This window comes from Pseudoliparis swirei, chromosome 13, assembly GCF_029220125.1.
Source record: "Pseudoliparis swirei isolate HS2019 ecotype Mariana Trench chromosome 13, NWPU_hadal_v1, whole genome shotgun sequence".
Taxonomy (NCBI): Eukaryota; Metazoa; Chordata; class Actinopteri; order Perciformes; family Liparidae; genus Pseudoliparis; species Pseudoliparis swirei.
Window position 1 is genome coordinate 13,103,068 of NC_079400.1, and position 21,882 is coordinate 13,124,949.

A 21,882-nucleotide genomic window follows, 5' to 3' on the forward strand; every position below is an offset into this window, starting at 1 on the left:
TCGTGAAATAATGTGAACTGGAGATGAGAATGATGTCACTCTCCATCTGTGTGTTTTGAATCAGAAGTTTTCCACATTGGTGACATCGCCGGGCTGGTACATTCCAGTTAGCTCTACTTTTGCAGTTAGCACTGTTAGCCGCTGGGCTCACTATCACCATGTTGAGGGTCATTGAACGGCAATATAAACGCTCCAAACCTCTGTTCAGCACCTTTAAGCCAATCCGTGCATGAGAAAAGTTTCCAGCTTTGAGTACAGACTACTGCCACCGTCTGGTAAGGAGAGATGTTACATCTCACGCATGCGCAGAACAGGGGTGAAAGTTAACCTCTGGCTGTGAGTCCAAACTTTGATGTAATTTTGTTATGTCTGGGCCTTAAACCAATCGTGGTTTAGGATAATGAGTTTGCACCTGGGGGGGTCAATCAGATCCAGTGTCCATGAAGTGGCCCTGTGCCACCCTAGGCCACTTCATGGACACCCTCCTGGAAGTTGAACATGGTGATTGAGCAACTAGAGAAAAGAGACGTGAAGAACTCAACAATGTACACATAATACATATATATATATATATCGTATAAGGATTACATGGTGTAGAGACTGAGACATAAGCAGCATTAAAAGTAAACATTTGAGTCATAGCAACAAACTGGAGCGGTCTCTTCCTGTGGTTTCATTTCAAAGTTGAAAAAAGTTCTGTTTCTTAACATATTCAACAAAAAAATATTTGTATTATTACTAATTTCAGGAAACGTATGATGGGTGTTCTAATGTATATTTTTATACATGTGTCCCAGATGAATAATATGATGCAGTATGTTTAGCAATGTACTCCGATAATCACAAGAAATCCTAATACCTTTTATTTTGTATTACATTTGGACTTTTTTCTCATTAAAGTGTCCTTTTTTTGCCCTCAGCCTGTACATTCAGTTGGCAGCTCTCGCGACACCAGAACCGACGTGTGGGACTTCACCGAAACAGCTTCGCGAACAGCTTCTCTGTTTTGTCCCATATGACTTGCCGTCGTGTGACAGTCTCCGCCTTCTGGAATAAATTGCGGCTGCGCGAGCTCTGTCGGTCTTCTCCTCCCAGGTCAACCGTTACAGCAGCTACCTACCCGGCTCCCCACCGCCAACTCTATACTCAAGGTAATGTGAGCAGTTTACTAGATATGTGACATTTGGATTAATATAAATACTCATAAGTTCCTCCCAGGTTTAAAGCTAGCAATTTTTCCATCGGGTACGGCCCAAAGACACGTTAACGTCTTACTGACGCCGTTTTAACTGAAGCTACGGTTAACTATCTTTTTTTTGTTTTGCGGTTGACTTCTTTTTTAAGGATAAGTTTGTCTGCGTCACTGAGGTTAGAAGTGAATAAAAAAAAATCCCCCAAAAAATCGATGCGAACAAAAGCCCATGTGGCTGTGTGAGAAGGCCCGGACCTGTCGGCTCCAGAGCCGGTTTGTTTCATCTCTCCAGCGCCTGTTTGATTGGCTGCTGCAGCAGTTTCCTGCAGTGACGTTGAATCGGTTGTCTACTTTGCTCGGGGGTTTGAAACCGTCAGCGACAGCAGGTGCAAGATGGAAACTGTCTGGAATCCAGAATATGTCCCCCACATTCTGGATATGATGGATTGCAATTGTAATATTATAAAAAAATATATTTTATTTTTATTTTTTTTCAGAATCATGTCTGAGGAACGCACTTTCATTGCCGTCAAGCCCGACGGTGTGCAGAGGGGCATCATCGGAGAGGTCATCAAGAGGTTTGAGGCTAAAGGCTTCAAACTTGTGGCCATGAAGATGAAGCATGTAAATACACTGGTTATAATGGTTTAACTTAATGTATATATATGTATATGCTGCTCTTTTAAATGGGCTGCTGGTGTTGAACCATCCCCACTGAGTGCCGTGTTCAGGAGCTCTGAGCGGATACGCCTGCGTGTCTATTCCTGACTGTAGCCTAGATTAGCTCAGAATTAAAGAGCCCTGATCCTCCAACATCTGACCGGGGACAGAGGTGGATGACTACTGTGAAGTGTGCTCATTTATAATCCTGCATTCTGCAAGAACTTGTGTAGACCGCAACATTTGCAAAAGTCTCTCCGTATGACTGAAGTGAAGCAGCGTGACCCTTAATTGCACATTTTAAATCCTGTCGTCTGCACTTCCTGGAGCAGTTAGGTGTTGAAGGAAAATGAGAGCAGCTTGTAGGTTAAATGAGGCGCACAAAGGCCTGACGCACAATGCAGCGCTGCAAGGTGTATTTATAAGTGTGTGCCGTTGGAGCAGAAGTGATGTGACAGGCCTGGTCAGATTGTTCATTATAGTATCGGACATTCCTTTCAAAGCGCTTAACGGTTCAGCCCCGAGCAACACGGCTGAGTTTCTGCTCAATTTAAGTTTGTCTCCTTGAGGTTTGTCAGCTGTGAACGAAGAGGATGTCGTGCTGTTCGTCTCGTGTCGGACGCGCTTCACGTCGAGCGATGTGGCGTCACAGAAGCCGGACTAGGCCAGAAAGCTTGTGTCCGAACATTAATTAGGACGCATGGCTGAGTTTTTAGTGTGTGTAATTGAGCAGGATCACTGCAGCCTTCTGATTGGCTGCAAATGTGGTTTCCACAACAACTCCAGGGCCCTGAGTTCTCGTGATGATGACTCGGGGCACGCTTTGGACATTGAGTTGACCAAATGCTTCCTTGTGGAAACTAAAGCGTAGGAGCCCGATGGGTCTCTCTCTCTCGCCCGGTTGGCCAGAAATGCACTTAAAGTTTCAATTTCCCCGATACAAATAGTTAGTGGCTAAAAGCAAAGACTATCTTTAACGTAAATGACTGTAGCGTCACCTTCATCCTGTGGACAGGGTGTTCGTTGGGTGGCGTTGAGTCTTTTCTTCCATTGGTTTGTCTTTAGTATGTCGGCTCAACTCTGCTTGTAAAGTGCAGCTTCTTAAAATGAATTAAATCGAACGTGTCAGTTATGGAATTTAAGATTTTACTGTCCAGCTCTTTTCAAAGCGCTTCACGGTTCAGCCCCGAGCAACATGGCCGAGTTTCTCTTGATGTGCTTCTAGTTTTCTTGTTTAGCCCAACACGTTTCATGTTTTGGGTTCACATGTCCGATGCCCAAAGGCTCACTGAGGTCCGTATACTTCTACATTGTCTCCACGCTGCAGGCCTCTAAGGACCTCCTGAACGAGCACTACATCGACCTGAAGGAGAAGCCATTCTTCCCCACCCTCATCAAGTACATGAGCTCCGGCCCAGTGGTTGCCATGGTGAGTGTTGTTGTGTATAAGACTGGTCTGTTGAGCTGGAGTAATGACTGTACCAGTAGATGAGTTGATGAACATGGACCGATGTTAGTTCTGAGGACCACAGGAGATGTGGCCTCATATCTCTCTCTCCTCCCCCCTCTGTGTTCCAGGTGTGGGAGGGCAAGGGTGCAGTGAAGACCGGCAGGGTGATGCTGGGTGAGACCAACCCCGCTGACTCTTTGCCCGGAACCATCAGAGGAGACTTGTGCATTGATATCGGAATGTGAGTAACCCCGACACACACTACCGTTCAAAAGTTTGTGCAACACAGAAATGTCCTTATTGTTCAAAGAAAAGCACCGTTTTAAATGAGGATAACGTTAAATGAATCATAAATACATCTCTACATAGTTAATGTGGTAAATGACTATTCTCTGGTGTTTAATGAAGTCTCTACAGAGGTGTGTCGAGGCCCATCTCCAGTGTTCTAGTGGTGCATTGTGTTATCGCCTTAGAAGACTAATAACTGAGTGGTAGAAAACCCTTTTTATGTTGGCGCAGCTGAAAACAGTTATACTGCTGAGAGAAGCTCTAAAACTGGCCTTCCTTTGAGCCACAAGTCTGAAGAACAACATTAATATTTACAATAAAAATCATTATTTCTAACCTTGTCAATGTCTTGATTATATTTTTTGTTCATGTTGCAATTCATCTGATAAATAAAAGTGAGTGATCATGGAAAACACCAAATTGTCTGGGTGACTGTAGTGTACCTCTTTTGGTTAGCCTTTGTTACTGTGGACCGAGTTATCCGACTCTTCCTCGCTGCCTCTTCCTCACGTTGTTTCTGTGCGTTTCCTCCTCTAGGAACATCATCCACGGCAGCGACTCGGTGGAGAGCGCCAACAAGGAGATCGCCCTGTGGTTCCAGGACGACGAGCTGGCCAGCTACACGAGCTGCGCCTTCGACTGGCTCTACTGAGCCGGGTCCACTGAGACCAGGTCCACTGAGACAAGGTCCACTGAGACCAGGTCCTGCAGCGGCCCTCACATGCCGGCTGGAGACCGTCAACCGTTGCTTCAGATTTCCTGTCATGGCCTAGAGGGGAGAACTCGGTCCTCCGCCCCTGGACATCGTGATGTCATCGTGCTGATGTCCAGTCTGAAGTCATTCCTCAGCTCTGTTCCCTTTTTTTATTTTTTAGAAACATTCCATTCAATCCTTGAAGTGTCCAGTTGGTGGCTGTCGTTTTTTGTTAACGGGTGATCTGCTTTCTAATAAAATGAACACGGTACAAACTGTCTCTTCATTCACACTCGTCCATGAGACCCTCAGGTGACCTGTGACCTCCAGCTGTAGTCTGCATCAGAAAATGCTCTGACTTTGACAGTTATGTTGTCATTGAAAAAGACAAACAATGTATAGATAAAGACTTTTGCTGGAGCCCAAATGTTTTCTTGCTTTCTTATATCTAAACTAGAATGGGCACTCGGTAGAGCGCATACCTTCGCATATCACAAGATTGGCCATTGAATTATGAACATTTTGGCATTAGATGCATGCCAATTGGATAAAAATTGACCGTGCTATGGTAAAAAGAAGATCTTGACCTTTGACCCGATTGATCCCAAAATCTAATCAAATGGTCCCTGGATAATAACAAATCATCCCACCAAATTTAATGCGATTCAGTTCAAAACTTTTGTTATGCGAATAACACTCATACAAATAAAGAAATACACTGCGATCAAAACATAACCTTCTGCATTTTCAATGCGAAGGTAACTAGGAAACTGAATTGGGATGTGCACTTCCTACATTTGAACACCAGGTGGCACAATGAACATTAAAAGGCAGATATAAGGGCCTCTAACGGGGATGGGAAGTCAAGTGATCCTGTGTTGTGATGTAACATGTATTGCAGTATTCTTGGACGTTGATAAATGTTATGCTCTGATCTCACGCAGCCAGGATTAAAAGCATTTAAAAAGACAGCGCATTGAAGAGTGAAGTTGTTCGTGGCAGAACTCGTGTCGAACATGTTCGCCCCCTAGTGGCTTTAAGACCTACAGTGTAAAAGTGTACAACTTTTATTATTTCTAAATATGATACTTTTATTGACCTATTACTTTTTTGTACATGCTAAACATGACTATACTATTTCCATGTGTTTGTAGTGGTTTGGGTCAAACTCTGATCCATGTAACATAAATGTAACCCATATGTAACACACAGCATCTGGTCTATGTAACGTGCTGGGGACCACATGTTCACTTAACCCATATGTAACACACAGCATCTGGTCTATGTAACGTGCTGGGGACCACATGTTCACTTAACCCATATGTAACACACAGCATCTGGTCTATGTAACGTGCTGGGGACCACATGTTCACCTGGTTGGTCTGCGCCTAACCTGCTGCTGACCGTGTGGTGTTCACGGACGTTACAGATCAGGAAAAAGTGAAAGAGGCAAAATATGAAATCGTAGCAGCCGTGTAACGCTGAAGGTTTTCGGTCTATGAATACGAGATCCCTCGTCTGTTCGCCCAAAAGACTTGTTTTCAAAATGGTACTTGACTTTCTCCGACTTTTATTACCTTCGCATTGAAAATGCCGGAAGGTTATGTTTTGATCGCCGTGTATTTATTTATTTATTTGTATGCGTGTTATTCGCAAAACTCAAAAAGTATTGAACCGAATCGCATGAAATTCGGTGGGATGATTGGTTATTATCCGGGAACCAGTTGATTAGATTTTGGGATCGATCGGGTCAAAGGTCAAGGTCAAAGGTCATGAACAGGTCAAAATCTTCTTGAATCGCATGAAATTTGGTGGGATGATTGGTTATTATCCGGGGACCATTTGATTAGATTTTGGGATCAATCGGGTCAAAGGTCAAGGTCATGGAAAGGTCAACATCTTTTTTTTACCATAGCACGATACATTTCTATCCAATTGGCATGCAACTAATGCCAAAATGTTCATAATTCAATGCCCAATCTTGTGATATGCGAAGGTATGCGCTCTACCGAGTGCCCATTCTAGTTTTACATGCTTTAGTCCAGAGGTTCTCAACCTTTCTTCAGTGATGTAACCCCTAACTAGACATTTTTGGTTAAATACACAGCTCTGTTCCATCAGTGCCTGATTTAATATAGGATATATAGATTATGTTTATAAACTTACACTTCTATTCTATTTTGAAATGATTTTTTTTTAATGGATGATCATTTTAAATGTTTTTACCCCCTGTAGTGCCTTCACGTACCCCGATCTGAGATCCACTGCTATATAGTATGACTTTTCACATGCTGTGCTATGATTTAGACTTTTTTCATCTTGCGATACATTTACGTGATCTTTGATTTTTACGATATTTATTTTGATGCAAATTCTATGAGAGCGTCTGAAGCTCAGCGACGTTGTTCCTGGAGCGTTCTGCGTGGCGTTGCTCTGGTATTTTTTGCTTTACTGGAAAACAAACTCGTGAAAACTAGTTGAACCAGCTGGAGGACTGGAGGGGATCAGGACTGGAGGGGATCGGGTCAGGAGGGGATTGGGCCTGGAGAACTGGAGGGGATCAGGTCTGGAGGACTGGAGGGGATCAGGACTGGAGGGGATCGGGTCTGGAGGGGATCGGGCCTGGAGAACTGGAGGGGATCAGGTCTGGAGGACTGGAGGGGATCGGGACTGGAAGGGATCGGGTCTGGAGGACTGGAGGGGATCGGGTCTGGAGGAACCGGTCCTGGAGGAACCGGTCCTGCTGCCCTGCGTTTAAAGAGCTGACACGGTGTTTGAAGTCATACTTTTTATTCAGTGTAAAAGTCCGATGTTACAAAAGCAGATCAACGTTCATGCGGAACAGTTTTGCGAAGCCTGTAAACGAAGAAGCGTCACGACCGCCATGAGGATCCAACGCGTGGCTTTATTTACAAAGTCTATCAAAGCTCGATCACAGCACAGAGTCACCATATGAAAGGAAACATACACTATCAAAAAGATGTACAAACTTTAAACTGTAATCTAATAATGTACCTCGGGGGTCAGTGTTAATATCAATAGCTTTATAATTATTAACATAGATTTTTTTTCTTCTTTCATTTGTATCCAAAATAAATTTTGCACAATAACCCTCTCGACTCACAATTATTTTCAGACAATAGTAATCCCAATACATTAAGTCATTTTTATCAAATATATATATAGCACCACAATATAATGGTTTAATATAGGGGGGGGGGGGCTATCACATACAAAAGACCCGTGTTAGTATCCAAGAAAACTAAAACAAAAACCGCTGCCCACATGTGGCAGAACTCCTCTGCCACACGCTTGATTCACCGAGTCAAAAATTAAGAGAAGTAAAAAAAATATTAAACGGTCCAAATGAAGAAGAAAAAAAAAGCTAATTTTACTTTTTATTATATTTAAACAGACACGTTTTTACTTTGTTAGAATTTTTCCTGAGTAAAAATAAAATATTGAATTTAGCATCTCATAATTTTACTTTAATATTATCTTCTTTCTTTGTAATTTTTTTTCGTAGCATGGCCCACTTTACATTTATTTTCTTGGCAGACATGGGCAACCATAATACACTTCATCACAGCGGGAGAGGAAAACAGACCGAAGAACAACCAACGACGGTCACCAACAAACAAACAAACAAACAAGGAGAGAAAGAAAAAACAACCAAAAAGAAACGAGCGTGGCGCGACATCGCGTTCAGTTCTCCGGCGTCCCGTCGGTCAGTGAACACACCATCGCTGCATCTGTGTTCACACACTCCTACAACACACACACACACACACACACAGGGATGGAGCTCAAGCTCGTTCCCTTTCTTTTAGATTTGGGGATCAAAGTGAAACAAGAAGAGTTGAATATGTACAAGGAGAGAGGAACGGATCAGACCAGTGTTGATTGTGCGTTTTTAAGTATTTAGGGTTAATCAAGAGGAAGGTAGCAGCGATCAGTCAACAGAACAGTCTTTGTTTCCTTGTTGTGTACTAAGATACTAATGCAGTTTAAAGTACGCTAACGACCCCCGTGACCCGATCCGAACCCGGAACCAACCGGCTTCCAATGATTGTGAGTCTGCGTTTTATTGCTCGTTTGGTCGGAGAAGCTGCGGATCAGGAGTCACGGAACAAACTCGCCGCCCCGCCCACGAGAGCAGGAAGCCACGAAAACAAGAGAAGAAGAAGCAGAGCAAACTGAAATGTTAAATGTGAAGGCAGTTTTTTTTTTTAAAGCCACAAAAAAAAACACGCGCAGACGTGAACGCATCGGACGGTTTGCGAGTCCGCGACTTTTTGTTTTTGCGTGGAAGCAAATGAGGGCGGAACCAAATTCCCCCCGTGACCTCGTCGTAGAAATCATACGTCTTTCCAGACGCTCGTCTTTCCAGACGCTCGTCTTTCCAGACGCTCGTCTTTCCAGACGCTCGTCTTTCCAGACGCTCGTCTTTCCAGACGCTCGTCTTTTGACTTTCAGGGCGTTACTTTTCAAAAGCATCCGATTGGAGGCTAAAATAATCCGAGCGTGTGGCGTTCAAGTTCAACGCGGTCGCCCGGAGATCACGTGGTCCCTCTCGGGCGACCGCGGTTAGCCGCTCGTTTGCTTCCACGAGGGGAGACCAACACCGTGAAGATGCATTTATAAGCGTGTAATTACAACCCCAAACAAAAACAACAACAACAACACAAACTTCCTGAGAATCTAACGGTGAACCTTTCTGGCAGAAAGAGACGTGACGGACACGGAGAAGTTGAACTCTGCCCTCGCCCACAAATAAACAACCATACAATACCATGCGTGTTAAATGATCTGTTAATTATATTAATGTAGTGATTATGACATGTGAAGGTGCTCTATATACGATTTATTCAACATAGCAACAACAATATGGGATCCATTATTATTGCATATCATTCAAATCAGAAGACTACCTGGTGTGCCGTTTGGTGTCTCGTCTTCACGCGGACAATTATCTATTTATGTATTTATGTAGGTAGGTAGTCCTTCTCATTTGCATAACACACGCTGCCATATTCTGCTCCACGCTGTGTCGGCTGAACGTGGCGAGCATCAGGAGGTAGAAGATAAACCGAGCCATGAGAAGAATATATATCCTACATATATATATATATATATGTATATATAGAATCTATGTCTGTATGCCACTTTGAGATCCGGCCCTCGGAGAATGACGCAGTGCATTGTTCACGTTTCATTATTAACAACAAACTTGTTATTCTGTGGCTCAGGTGAATCATAAACTAGCTTGCATACATGTGGCTCTGACATGAGAACAACCCAAGCCATAACAAATGATTAAAAACAAATCAAAAAAAAGAAAATGGCAAAAAACAAACAAACATGGAAGCTTTGCATATTAACCCTAAAACAATATTTAACAACTTCTGTTTTTTTGCATTTGATGAGAAACCGAGGAGTGACGCTACGACTGAGCCGCGTGTTCAGTGTTCAGTTATATTCAATTAATACACGAATCATCCATTTGAAAAGAAAGTTAAGAATTAATTGCAAAGCAAAATTAATAATTAAAAAAAAAATTCTTTGTTCTTCGCTTATACATCTTTAAACGATAAGCAAATATAACAACAGTGAGCTGCATCAACGTCCATATAGTACCACCTGGGCTATGGGGGGGGTGATTTCATCAGTTACAAAAAAGAAGGTGTTCGGCCCTTTAAGCCTTTTGCAATTCATAATATACAGATTAAGAAAGTAGAAATATTAATTAGTAAATTGAGCATCACCCCCCCCCCCCTCACTGTTGAAGCGTGTCACCGGAACAGAAGCTGAAACTATTAATAATTACAGATATTAATTTACTATAATTTCATACTGATGAGTCTGTACATGCGACGCAGACTCCAGACGCCACGCGGGCCAGCCGGTCCTCGTCTGGGGGGCCGAAAACCTGCACCACCCGCAGGGCGGGGGTCTGCAATGCGGTCTGACACACACACACACACACACACACACACACACACACACACACACACACACACACACACACACACACACACACACACACACACACACACACACACACACACACACACACACACACACACACACACACACACACACACAGGTCAGCTGCGTCTCTCCGATGAGACTGAGGCCCCTCCCACACCGTGCATACATGGGGGGCTGGTGCCCCCCCGCCACACCAGTCAGGTTTCTCTTGTTTCTCGCCGTTTTCTTTTCGTGTTCCGTAAAAACAAAAACAAAAAGAGATTATTTCTTGTGGTATGACGTCATAGATCTGGTAAAAGAAGCTTTTCCTCTGCACAGCGACGTCGTCTCTGTTCAACATTACAGAACCAGTGAACCATTTAGTTCTCGCCCGACACCGTGACCTCGTCAGACGTGCACGCTCCTGAGGACGCACGGCGAGGAGCAGGAAGTGGCGGCGGCAGCGTGACGTACAAACGTACGGCGGAGGCCGAAAGAAGTCGTGAAATAAAACGATGGCCGTGGATTACTGCACGGTGACATCATCATAAACCAGAGCGGCACATCGGGGTGACGCACGCACGATGTCCGGGTGGAGAGAGAATGATCGTGTTGGATCAGATGTTGTTGTTGTTGTTGTTGTTGTTGTTCTGTAATGGTGAATCAGAAACGGCCGTCTGGCAGAAACAAACCGCCGCGTGACGCTGAGCAGCTGCTCGTGAGATCTCTGCTCTACTTCTTATGAATAGAATCACTTTTATGAAACGATGCACATCAAGTTCCCCAAACAGACACCAAAAAAAAAACCAGTTGAAATGCAAAATAAGAACATTGAGACAAAAACAACTCGGAGATCAAGAGAAAACAAACAAAAGAAGATTCAAGTACTATAAACAAAGAATAAGTCCAGCTGGCATATTGTTCAGAAGAAAATAATCAAAAATATCCACAACTTCGTTCCTCCTGCTGCCAGCCTCGCGTCTCCTCAGGCCTTCAGTGGCTGACTCTGACCTGAAAACAACAACAACAACACGACGACGAGAAGAAAAAAACAAAAACAAATGAAAAGACCTGGCTCAATAAAATGGTTTCTCACAGTTTCTACAGGTCTCTGTGCGCGGCCCGGATCGCGGTGGCAGGGCGGGCCGTGCAGGACTCCCGCTCCCGTGGAAAGAAGGTGGAGCTTCTCATCCAATCAGAGTAGCTCGCGTCCCATTGGACGCCTCGGACGGGGAGAGAGGGAGAGAGGGGACGCCGTTGCGGTACGAAAGAGAATGCCCATGTGTGACCTTGGGGGGGGGACACACACACACACACACAGCTACAAGGTGAGAGGAGTTGGTCAGAGCAGCGCCCCCTGCAGGACATTTTGTTTCTCCAGGAGCCTGAAGCTGCCCCTCGGGTCCCGGGCGTCGCTGCATCGTACTCCGTCAGGTGAAGGAGGTCCGAGTGTGACTCCAAGTTAGTGTGACGCTCCGTGTTCCTGGTCCTGGTCCTTGCTGGGGGGGGGGGTGCATTGGTCTTGTCCCGTTGGTTGGTGTGTTGGGGGTCCCGCTCCGTCCGGACCTCAGGGCTCCTGTTTGATGTAGTAGCTGCCCGAGCCGTTGCTCTCCTGGTCTGAGGTGCCCTGGGAGAAGGTGAACTCATCCACCTCCGTCGCCTCCTCCTTCATCCTCAGAAGAGACTCTACAGACGGGGGAGAGAGAGGGGGGAGGAAGAGAGAGGGTGAGGATAGGAGAGAGAGAGGGGGGGAGAGAGAGGGGAGAGGAAGAGAGAGGAGAGAGAGCGAGAGAGAGAGGGTGAGGATAGGAGAGAGAGGGGGGAGAGAGAGAGGGGAGAGGAGGAGAGAGAGGGTGAGGATAGGAGAGAGAGGGGAGAGGAGGAGAGAGAGAGAGAGGGGAGAGGGGAGGAGAGAGAGAGGGTGAGGATAGGAGAGAGAGGGGAGAGGAGGAGGGAGAGAGAGAGAGAGGGGAGAGGGGAGGAGAGGAGAGAGAGGGGAGAAGAGAGAGACAGAGAGAGGGGGGGAGAGAGAGGGAGAGGAGCACAGATGTTGGATCGTTTGTCTGGTTTAAAGGTGATAATGTTGACTTTACGTGCAAGTGTCAAGATAAAATATATAAATATATATATATATATAAATATATATATATTAAGATCAGAGGAGAACGAGCCGGTCAGCAGCTCCACGGCGACGCCCCTCACGGAGTCCTTCCCGTTACCTGATTTGTGGGTTTGGTGGAGGTGGGTTCGGGGGCGGGGCCTGGAGGGGCCCTGGGCGGGGTAAGGGGGAGGGCTCTGCTCTTCGTCCCCAGAGAAGCTGCTTCGCCTCCTGCCTGCCTGACTGAAGGGCCGCCGACCAACCGGAAGCTTCCGCTCTGAAAACATCATCATCATCATCACCACAGGATGAGATGAGCTGCACTGGATTACTACATGGAGACGAGAGAAGAGGAAGGTGTAGACGGGAAGAGGAAGGTGTAGACGGGAAGAGGAAGGTGTAGACGGGAAGAGGAAGGTGTAGACAGGAAGGAGGAAGATGTAGACAGGAAGAGGAAGATGTAGACAGGAAGAGGAAGATGTAGACAGGAAGAGGAAGGTGTAGACAGGAAGAGGAAGATGTAGACAGGAAGAGGAAGATGTAGACAGGAAGAGGAAGGAGTAGACAGGAAGAGGAAGGAGTAGACAGGAAGAGGAAGGAGTAGACAGGAAGAGGAAGAAGTAGACAGGAAGAGGAAGATGTAGACAGGAAGAGGAATGAGTAGACAGGAAGAGGAAGGTGTAGACGGGAAGAGGAAGGTGTAGACGGGAAGAGGAAGGTGTAGACAGAAAGAGGAAGATGTAGACAGGAAGAGGAAGGAGTAGACAGGAAGAGGAAGATGTAGACAGGAAGAGGAAGATGTAGACAGGAAGAGGAAGGAGTACAGGAAGAGGAAGATGTAGACAGGAAGAGGAAGGAGTAGACAGGAAGAGGAATGAGTAGACAGAAACGGGAAGGTGTACACGGGAAGAGGAAGGTTTATACAGGAAGAGGAAGCTGAGGACTCACTTTTCTTTTGGCCTTTGTACTGTTGGGACTTTTTCTTCTGCTTGGGAACAGATTGAGGCATCTCTCTGTTACCTGAAAGGAAGAAGAAGAAGACGGTAACCTGAGGGGCGTTTGAGGCAGACACAGAAAAGCTGAAATGGAAGTCGAGTTTCCTCGGGGATCGAGTCAGCGGACTCCTGAGAGACGACGACGTGCTCGTGGAGAAGCGGCACGTACAATAAAAACGTCTCCGGAATACGAATTATAACAATAAACCCGAGCTGCGTGCGCTCCCACGTGATGTTCAAGAGGTTTTCCACTTCAATTATTATGAATGAATGAACTGTTCGTGGACATGTTCAAGAAGCCCCGTTATCATCGGTGCTCTTACTCTGCGAGGCGGGGGGCTGCAGCTGGTAGCCCGTCAGCTGACACCAGCCCACGGGGTAGAGGTCGGGCGACTCGCAGTCCACCCACTGGTCGTACTCGTCCTCCCAGCCGTCGAAGTGGATCCTCAGCAGCCGGTGCACGATCCTCGTCACCGTGGCGACGCACACCAGCCGCGGCTCCATCAGGTCCACGGCCTCCAGCTTCATGCCCCGCCGGAAACCGTGGTTGGGAACCTCCTAGGAGAGTCGGAGAGCAGTGAGAACACACACACACACACACGCTGAAAATCTAAATAAATTGACATGTTATAGAACATCCCACACGTCTGCTTTGCTGGAATAAAATAAAATAAATAAAATAAATAAAATAAATAAAATAAAATCAATAAAATAAATAAAATCAATAAAATCTGTGGTACAGAGAGAACAGTCCTCTGAACGCTGAGGACGTTTCCCGAGGCGTGAAACGCGGTAACAAAAGCAGAGGAAGACACCGACATGAAGACAAGATCTCAACGCACACACACAGCGGGGGAACCGGCCTACCTTGTTAAAGAACTTGACGGGAGCGGCTATGGAACCGGTTTCTCTGAGGTAGTCGAACCATTTAAATGGCAGTTTGGTGTACCCTGGGGGACAGAGTCAGTGTGGAGACGTCAGGAACATCATAAGCAAGGAGACGTCATCGACTTCACCGACACGGACACATGGGGTTCACATATAGAATATTGAGGAATGGAAGATTTAAAAGTAGCTAAATGAACATTGAGGAGCAACAGAAGTGTTTATTTGCTCTTTTTAGGAAATGGAGACACGTAAAAATAATCAAATATCCCAAACTCGGCTCGGTGAGTCAGAGCACGGCTGGTTGAATGAGAAAGACGCTCACAGGCAAAACCGCCTGCTGTTGCCAACCAGCCGGGAGAGCGTTTAATTACATCTGGGATTGATATCGATGAGTCTGACGGCTGAGAGGACTGTGGGAGAGGAGAGGAGAGCCCCCCCCAGGCAGGGGGGGGGGGGGTTCAACAGTGGTAAGAAAACACGCCTCGTCTTCTTTTCTGTGTTGTAATGTGTTCTCAGTGGTTCTCAAATGGGGGTACGTGTACCCCTGGAGGTACATGAAGGCATCCAGGGGGAACGTGAGATTTATCAAAATATATTTAAAATTAGTATCCATTTTTTAAAATCCTTTAAAAAGTTATTTAATTAAATATAAATGTAAGTTCATGAAGTTAATTGTATATATTCTATTATAAATCTGACACTGATGGCCCAGCACTGTGTACTACATTTTTTATATATATACTATATATATATATATATATATATTACAGATTTTTCTCAACCCAAAATGTGTTGCCTGGTTAGGGGGCACATGGCTGTAAACATATTCAAGGTTTAGAACCACAGCTCAAAAAAAACATTCTGAATTTATTATTATTTATTTATTATAAAGAAATTGGTGGAATATCTTGTCAGTAAATGTGTCTCTCTGTCAGCAGATTCCCCCCAAAAAGCAGGTATCGGTATGTGGGGGGTTGAACAGGTTTGATGGATGCATCCCATGACATCTAAATCATTGTGGGTGTTTTTGGGACACGTGATAGTCAATGTATTTATGAAAAGAGAGATAGAACAATCTAAAAGTTTCATTGTTTTTATTGCGTCTTTTAAATCCTCCAGACCTCTGGGGTCCGCTCGATGGGACCAAACGCCGTTTACGTTCACGCTGAAGGGCTCGGAGCGCACGGTACCTCTGGGGGGCGTGAGTTCGATGTCGTTGATTTCACAGAAGCCGACGGGGTAGATGGACGGGGAGTTGCCGTGGTAGCAGAACCAGTCTGATCCATCCACCGCCTCCGAGCCGTCGATCCCGATCATGAGGTACCCGTCTGCCAACACCTTTGGGGAGCCACCACGGTTGACGGTCAGTCTGGACCGAGCACGCCCCCCCCCCCCCCCCAAACCCCACACCCCCCAGAGCATTATCTAAACCCACTTACCTTCCGTACAGTGGCTACACATATAGCTGAGAGGTTGAGGGGATCAATGGCTTCCAACTTCATCCCGTCTTTGAACCAGTCCCCGCTCTGGTCCACATCTTTCACCTGATGGGAGAAAGACCACTTGTGGATTATTATCTGGAGTATGAGACAAGGAGGGCATTGGAGAAGTCTGAGATGGGTAGTCAATAAGCAATAATCAATAATCTCATCCTGTTTAACTAATCCAGATAATTTGCCGTTATCAGGTTAAAATAATCCCGGTGGTTCTCACCCGTCAACGGTTTCAGGACCGGTTCATTCATCCTGGAGAAAGTGAATCATGGATAATAGCGGGCTCTTATTTTGAAATAACGGTAAAACGCCATTGCATGACACAAGGCAGGTGGGGCCCTCTCCCAGCATGCACTAGGGCGCTGAGTCTCGTTTTGTGTGCCGTCCTGATCTTCCTGCTCTGCAACAGGTTGCTCTGCTCTGCATTACGGTTGAACTCTTTAAGATATGATCAGTGAATGTGGTCAGACTGGGGGTGATGTCGGAACACGAGTGATTGTATCAAGCTGGATTTAAAGAGCCCGATAAAGCCAAAGGCCTTATTTTTGGACAGTTATTTTTACGTATAAACATACAGAACATTGAATTAAACCATGCGTGTTCTGCCACTTCTCAACAGAGAGGCTGCTGGGAGAACAGGTTGGTGTTCACCTTCTGGAAGTACGGCGCAGGAGCATCGGCCTGACCCTCGATCTTCTTTGTGAAATCTGAAAATAAAGTTGAGAGATCAGAATGACTCGAGCAGAAAATGCCTTCAGCAATATACAAGTAGGGGTGTCACGGTGGCAAAATTACAACTTTGATACGATACCTGCCATAAATATCACGATACCCGATACTGGTATATTTATCTATAATAGTAATAAATAAAACATCTGTATGGTTCCCTTTTTACCAACTTTTTGAACACTTAACAAATGCAGTAATATTAGTATTAGCCTACAAGATATTGATGATAACCACATGGTGCCATCATAGCATTGATGATACACGGCTGTGTGGCCTTCTGTCTGTATCTGACCAGATGATACACAGTTCCATAAGTATGAGCGAGTGTAGAGTTCATATTTCACCGTAATTCATGGAATCATTATTTTTCCAAAACTAAAAATATATAGAATGAACTCAGGCTCCACCAGCATGTAACCATCATGTAGCCGTGTGGTAGCCATCATGTAGCCATCATGTAGTCATGTAGCCATGTAGTATCACTTGTGTTTCATTTAGTACACGTGTGTGCATTGTGACCCCATGATCATATCGGCGTGAAGTTACAGAAATAAATAGAAAGTTCAGAAATTGTCGCGCCTGTAAGTCACGTATTTATTTATTTTGCACAATTCAAACAATAAAACAAAACAACAACAGAGATAAATAAATATCTCAGTGCAGGAAGAGACAAAAAGCCAACTAGGCTTATGTAGCCCTGGGGGGAAATAATATTAATAATAATAAGCCACAAAAAATATAGAGAATGAGCTTAAAGCTACCAACTACATATATGTATTTTTTGTGGCTTATTATTAATATTATTTCCCCCCAGGGCTACACTTATTTGAAGCTTCCACCTATATAATATTTAGCATTTTACAAAATTACAAACATAAAATGAAAAATGTATAAGATAGACGACAAAAGAAAAAAGACAGAAAAATAATCTAATTATATCGAGTAGACAATAAAGACGTGAGGATAGGAGTTGAGCGGGAGCCGGGGTCTCACCAGATCTCTTGAAGCGGTGCCCGATGCTGCGCGACCAGCCGATGTTGTGGATGAGCGGGCTGTACATGTGACACCAGAAGTCGTCCGACCCGTCCTGGCTCTCCTCGTAGACCAGCCGGAGGCGACCCCCGATCACCTGCTCCACCAGCGCCACCCGTGTCCGGCACAGGTAGTTCTTGTCCACCACCTCCACGCGCATCAGCTTCTTAAAGGGGAACTGCAGGTTCTCGTGTACCTACGAGAAAGAGGAAGAAAAGCAGTGCGTGGTGAAAACGGATGGGAAGCGTTACTCTGACTTGTTGTTCGTGGAGTCGTGTGTCGAGTGCTTTGAGAGGAAGTTCAGGACCAACGCACGTGAACGCTTGGCGTCGGCAATATATGTGCGTTGGTCAAATCCATTTCTGAAATCTTTATCAAGTTTCGAGAAAGAAAATGTACAAAACCGTTCAAAAGTTTTTGGTCACTTAGAAAAAGGAAATTTCTAATTTGTTTCTTCTTTTTCTAAGTAAATCACTGTTTTTATCAATGAAGCTAACATTAAATGAATCATAAATACACTCTCTACATAGCTAATGTGGTAAATGATTATTCTCTGGTGTTTAATGAAGTCTCTACAGAGGTGTGTAGAGGCCCATCTCCAGTGTTCTAGTGGTACATTGTGTTATCGCCTCAGAAGACTAACGGAGGGGTAGTAAACCCTTGAAAACCCTTTTTATGTGAGCGCAGCTGAAAACAGTTATGCTGGTGAGAGAAGCTGTAAAACTGGCCTTCCTTTGAGCAACAAAAAATGTAGATTTCAAATAAAAATCATTATTTCTAACCTTGTCAATGTCTTGACTACATTTTATATTCATTTTTAAATTCATTTGATAAATAAAAGTGTGAGTTTTCATGGAAAACACCAAATTGTCTGGGTGACCCCAAACTTGTGAACGGTAGTGTACATTTAAAATACATCAGCGACCAGCTTTACCGTCTTAAAAAAAAAAGATATCGCCACTGCCCGTCAAGAACAGAAAGAACGACAGAAGAGGCACCATCAAAGCGAAGCGGCGTTTGTGGGTCTCACCTTGGCATTAAAGTCAGGTGGCAGTGTTTTAGCTCCAGTGAGACGCTTCACAAGAAAGGCTTTCCAGTTAGAGTACTTATGTTGTATGCCTGTAAGGGAGGTCACAAAAATAAACTGTAACAATTGACACCAAAAAAACCCTTTTGCCCTCCTGCCCTTGAGAACACGGGCATTCATTCAAGACCGCGCGGGACTCACTTTTGGGAGGTACGAGGGGTTTGCTGCTCGACGCGCACCATCCCACCGGGTGCACCTCGGGGACGCAGAGGTCCCACCAGAAGTCCTTACTGGTGTCGTGGTCGAAGCCCTCGTACCGCAGGAGAGCCTTGAACCCTGAGCGGCCACACATGGAAACACACGAGTCGGTTCGACAGCGCCAACCCCGCCGGACCCGGAACGATCTCCAGCTTATGAAACACGATGCTCATAGAAAATATCATCTTTTGACTGAATACAAAGACGGAGATTCCCCTGGTTGAGCTGCAGTGGACTCGTTTCCTCAGCTGGTCTTAAGAATGCATCGCTACAGAAGACGAGGACGGTGGGTTTAGTCTCTTCCAGTAAAGCCGAACTACAAACAGATCGCAGCAGGAGCCAGAAAGCCACCGGGAATACTTTCAACGTGCATCGAGGAACGGCGTTCATCTGTGCACAAGGCCCACAATGCAACGGCACAAAGCCGCCGCGGTAAACCGGTGATGTGTGTCCAGGCCGCGTCCCACTGATGTGCATCACGTCACTGAACTGAACCGCAAAGCGGCTCCTCTTCGCCACGTTGAGACATGCGGCCTCATATTATTATATTAGAGGATTATTCATATTAAAATAGAAAAAGTGTAAATATTGTAGAAACATTGTACGTGTAAATCTTTAGGTTTGTTTTGTGACGTCTGCCTCTCGGGACTACAGATGAAAAAAAGCCTCTTGGCTAAAACTCTGGCACATTTACAGAAATGTTTTTTATTATTGTCTCTTATCAAATGAACCAACCAAAGGGGAAAAAAAATCAGCTAATCCCACCAATTAATCCATAGAAATTAAAATGTATTCATTAAGGAAGCAGAAAATAGGAATACTAAGGACGCGTTCAGGGCTGCCGTGTCGTCTTACCTGCTAGCTTAATGATTTCTGCGATCCAGTACACCTTGGTGGAGAGGTTGGTATCGGAGTTGGTCACTTCGATCCTCACTCCTTCTTCTATGTCTCCCCAGCACGTCCCCATAGGGGCCTGAGACACACAGGAAGTGAGGCTTTTAAAAAGCAGGAAACCGGGTTGGGGGCGTTGCTGCCTCCCAAAGTCCAGCTGTGACTTACATGCTTGAAGCAGCTGACTGGAGCTCCGATCGTGTTATTGCTACAGATGTACCGACCCCAGTCGAAGCTCTCTGCGGGGACCACTGGCAGAAAAACAGAAAGGAGTGTAAAGCCGGAGTGTTTCTCGGCCGAGCGGCGCCGCGACCCTCTTCCGGTAACGTACCGGCTTTTGATTTGGCCTGGTTCTGGCTGGCTTGGTACTGGGCGTAGGCAGCCAACTTTGCCATGAGAGGCTGTTTCTGTAAGACTTTTGCTTTTTTTGTTGGGGGTTTGCCCTTGTAAAAAAAAAAAAAAGTAAAGAAAGAAAATATATCAATATTATTCGCAATAATATAGGTTTAAATGAGAATTTGCTGGCGGAGGCCCCGACGACGCACTTACCTGGAGTCTTGCCAAGATGCTGGCCTTTTTGGAATTTGAGGAATAACTCCGAGAGCAGGACACGCTGCAGAAGCGCTTGGTTTTGGAGTAAAAGGCATCTCGCACTCCAACCATCCCACACATCTCACACGTGGCTGTGGAGCAGAGGCCACAGAACAGACACATGTATTCTGTTAAAATCCCCAATAACATATCCAACGGACACGATCCAGACATATTTCCAAGCACTGACCCATTCCCGCCTTGCCGTCGGGGTACGTGTAGACTTGACCATTGTTCTTGATGATGGGCAGGCTGGCGGGGATGGAAGGCACCACCTCATCCTCGCTGTCTTCTGAGCTGGAGCTGCTGGTAGACTCCTCGCTGCAGCTGTCGTAGCCATCAAACATCCCGAAGGAGTCTCTCCGCTTGCGCTCTAAACGTGGGGTGCGTTCCGCCTTTGCGTTCAAGGAATTTACCACCAAAGAAAAGACATTCAGATTTGAATGGCATATTTGAAAAGAAAAACAGAAGATCTTCAACAGTGAATTTGTTGATTACGTTCTGATGCAGTTCATAGTCGGGTCAATAAAAAGGTCAGATATGTCCATCACATAGAAAGGGACATCTTTACATATCTGGTTAGGCCCAAAGCCCTACACAGTTATGCATCATAACTGTAAATAGTTGCATTTGAAGGTAGAGGGACCATCAAGTTTATTTAGCAACAGTAACTGTTGCAGTCAAGATATTTTACAATCTCATTGAAATGTCATCTGCTAAGGAATGTGACCTGGGAAGCTGGCTGTGGGGGAGCCAATAATAAATAAACAATGCATAATAATAAAAACATTGCATGTTAAAGATGTCGAAATGCACAAATTGAAATAGCCATGGCCGCAGTGAGCATCTGCAGCTGCAGAAGGCCTCGCTCGGTGGACACAACGTCCCGGAACAGACACAACATGTTTATTATTTTGACACCAGCCTCTACTTCCTCCTCCGAGCGGCGCTAACAAACAAAAATACATTTAGCCAGAGACAGTGAGAGAAATATGAGATAGAAAACAATAATTAGAAAAATAATGCCGCAGCCAGGACATACGCGCTACGCGGAATGAAAGCAGCAGGACATTTAAAAGCGAGCTGAGTCTTACGCCAAAATTAGGGGCGGCCTTTACTCAAAATAGCTCCCGATGCTAACTAGCGTTAGCGCAGCTAGCTAGCGGAAACCTGTTTTTATCCGTAAATAAAACCACAATTCACACCACCGTAGCAAACATACGCCGACACACATGTCCTTAACATAAATGGGAGTTATTTTATTTACATACGTGTCTGTTTATTATGAGAGCGTGCTCGTACTTAACGTCTGCAGAGCCTTTAGCCAGTTACCAAACGGATAACAACAAAGGAAGCAGCAGATCCTCTGTGATCGGAGGCTCGCGCAAGTAAAATGTCTCCAATTAAACGTACCAAATCCCTGGTGTCCTCCATCAGCCCTTCATATAGATAACGGTCTTGGTAACTGGGTCACCCGGTGCAAAGTAAACCCCTGCGCCGGGGATAAATGTTAGCTTTGAAAAATACCAAAGTCTAAATGAATACTACCAAAGCAGGATATCAACAAATTACTCTGCGGCCTTCTGCGCATGTGCGAGCGTAACCCACTTTCACGCAATTGGTCAA

General features: G+C 45.2%; 2 protein-coding genes across 2 annotated transcripts; one reads left to right on the forward strand and one right to left on the reverse strand.

The window, feature by feature from the left end:
* The first annotated feature begins 1,042 nt into the window (after positions 1-1,042).
* Positions 1,043-4,559, forward strand: LOC130203150 (nucleoside diphosphate kinase A2-like). The gene is made up of 5 exons (XM_056429056.1): positions 1,043-1,151; positions 1,690-1,816; positions 3,180-3,281; positions 3,431-3,543; positions 4,128-4,559. The coding sequence occupies exons 2-5, from the start codon at positions 1,694-1,696 to the stop codon at positions 4,240-4,242; spliced, it is 453 nt and encodes a 150-aa protein (XP_056285031.1). The 5' UTR covers positions 1,043-1,151; positions 1,690-1,693; the 3' UTR covers positions 4,243-4,559.
* Positions 4,560-11,758: 7,199 nt separating this feature from the next.
* mbtd1 (mbt domain containing 1) lies at positions 11,759-21,809 on the reverse strand. The gene is made up of 17 exons (XM_056429040.1): positions 21,670-21,809; positions 20,447-20,651; positions 20,215-20,348; positions 19,997-20,108; positions 19,834-19,916; positions 19,630-19,747; positions 18,718-18,852; positions 18,520-18,608; positions 17,451-17,685; positions 16,380-16,435; positions 15,675-15,779; positions 15,426-15,573; positions 14,215-14,297; positions 13,671-13,905; positions 13,301-13,372; positions 12,474-12,629; positions 11,759-11,940 (listed from the first exon to the last, which is right to left on the reverse strand). Exons 1-17 carry the CDS (start codon positions 21,688-21,690, stop codon positions 11,822-11,824), a joined length of 2,106 nt encoding a protein of 701 aa, XP_056285015.1. The 5' UTR covers positions 21,691-21,809; the 3' UTR covers positions 11,759-11,821.
* Positions 21,810-21,882: the final 73 nt, after the last annotated feature.

What these genes read in the sequence shown, in the direction of transcription:
- mbtd1 (XM_056429040.1), bottom strand. Translation starts at nt 21,690, where the DNA reads ATGGAGGACACCAGGGATTTG. An exon ending in ACCCCTCGTACCTCCCAAAA is followed by an intron (nt 18,609 to 18,717) that starts GTGAGTCCCGCG and finishes CCTCCCTTACAG; the next exon opens with GCATACAACATAAGTACTCT. An exon ending in CTGCGCCGTACTTCCAGAAG is followed by an intron (nt 15,780 to 16,379) that starts GTGAACACCAAC and finishes TTCTCCCATCAG; the next exon opens with GTGAAAGATGTGGACCAGAG.
- LOC130203150 (XM_056429056.1), top strand. Translation starts at nt 1,694, where the DNA reads ATGTCTGAGGAACGCACTTTCATTGCCGTCAAGCCCGACGGTGTGCAG. An exon ending in TGGCCATGAAGATGAAGCAT is followed by an intron (nt 1,817 to 3,179) that starts GTAAATACACTG and finishes TCCACGCTGCAG; the next exon opens with GCCTCTAAGGACCTCCTGAA. An exon ending in TTGTGCATTGATATCGGAAT is followed by an intron (nt 3,544 to 4,127) that starts GTGAGTAACCCC and finishes TTCCTCCTCTAG; the next exon opens with GAACATCATCCACGGCAGCG.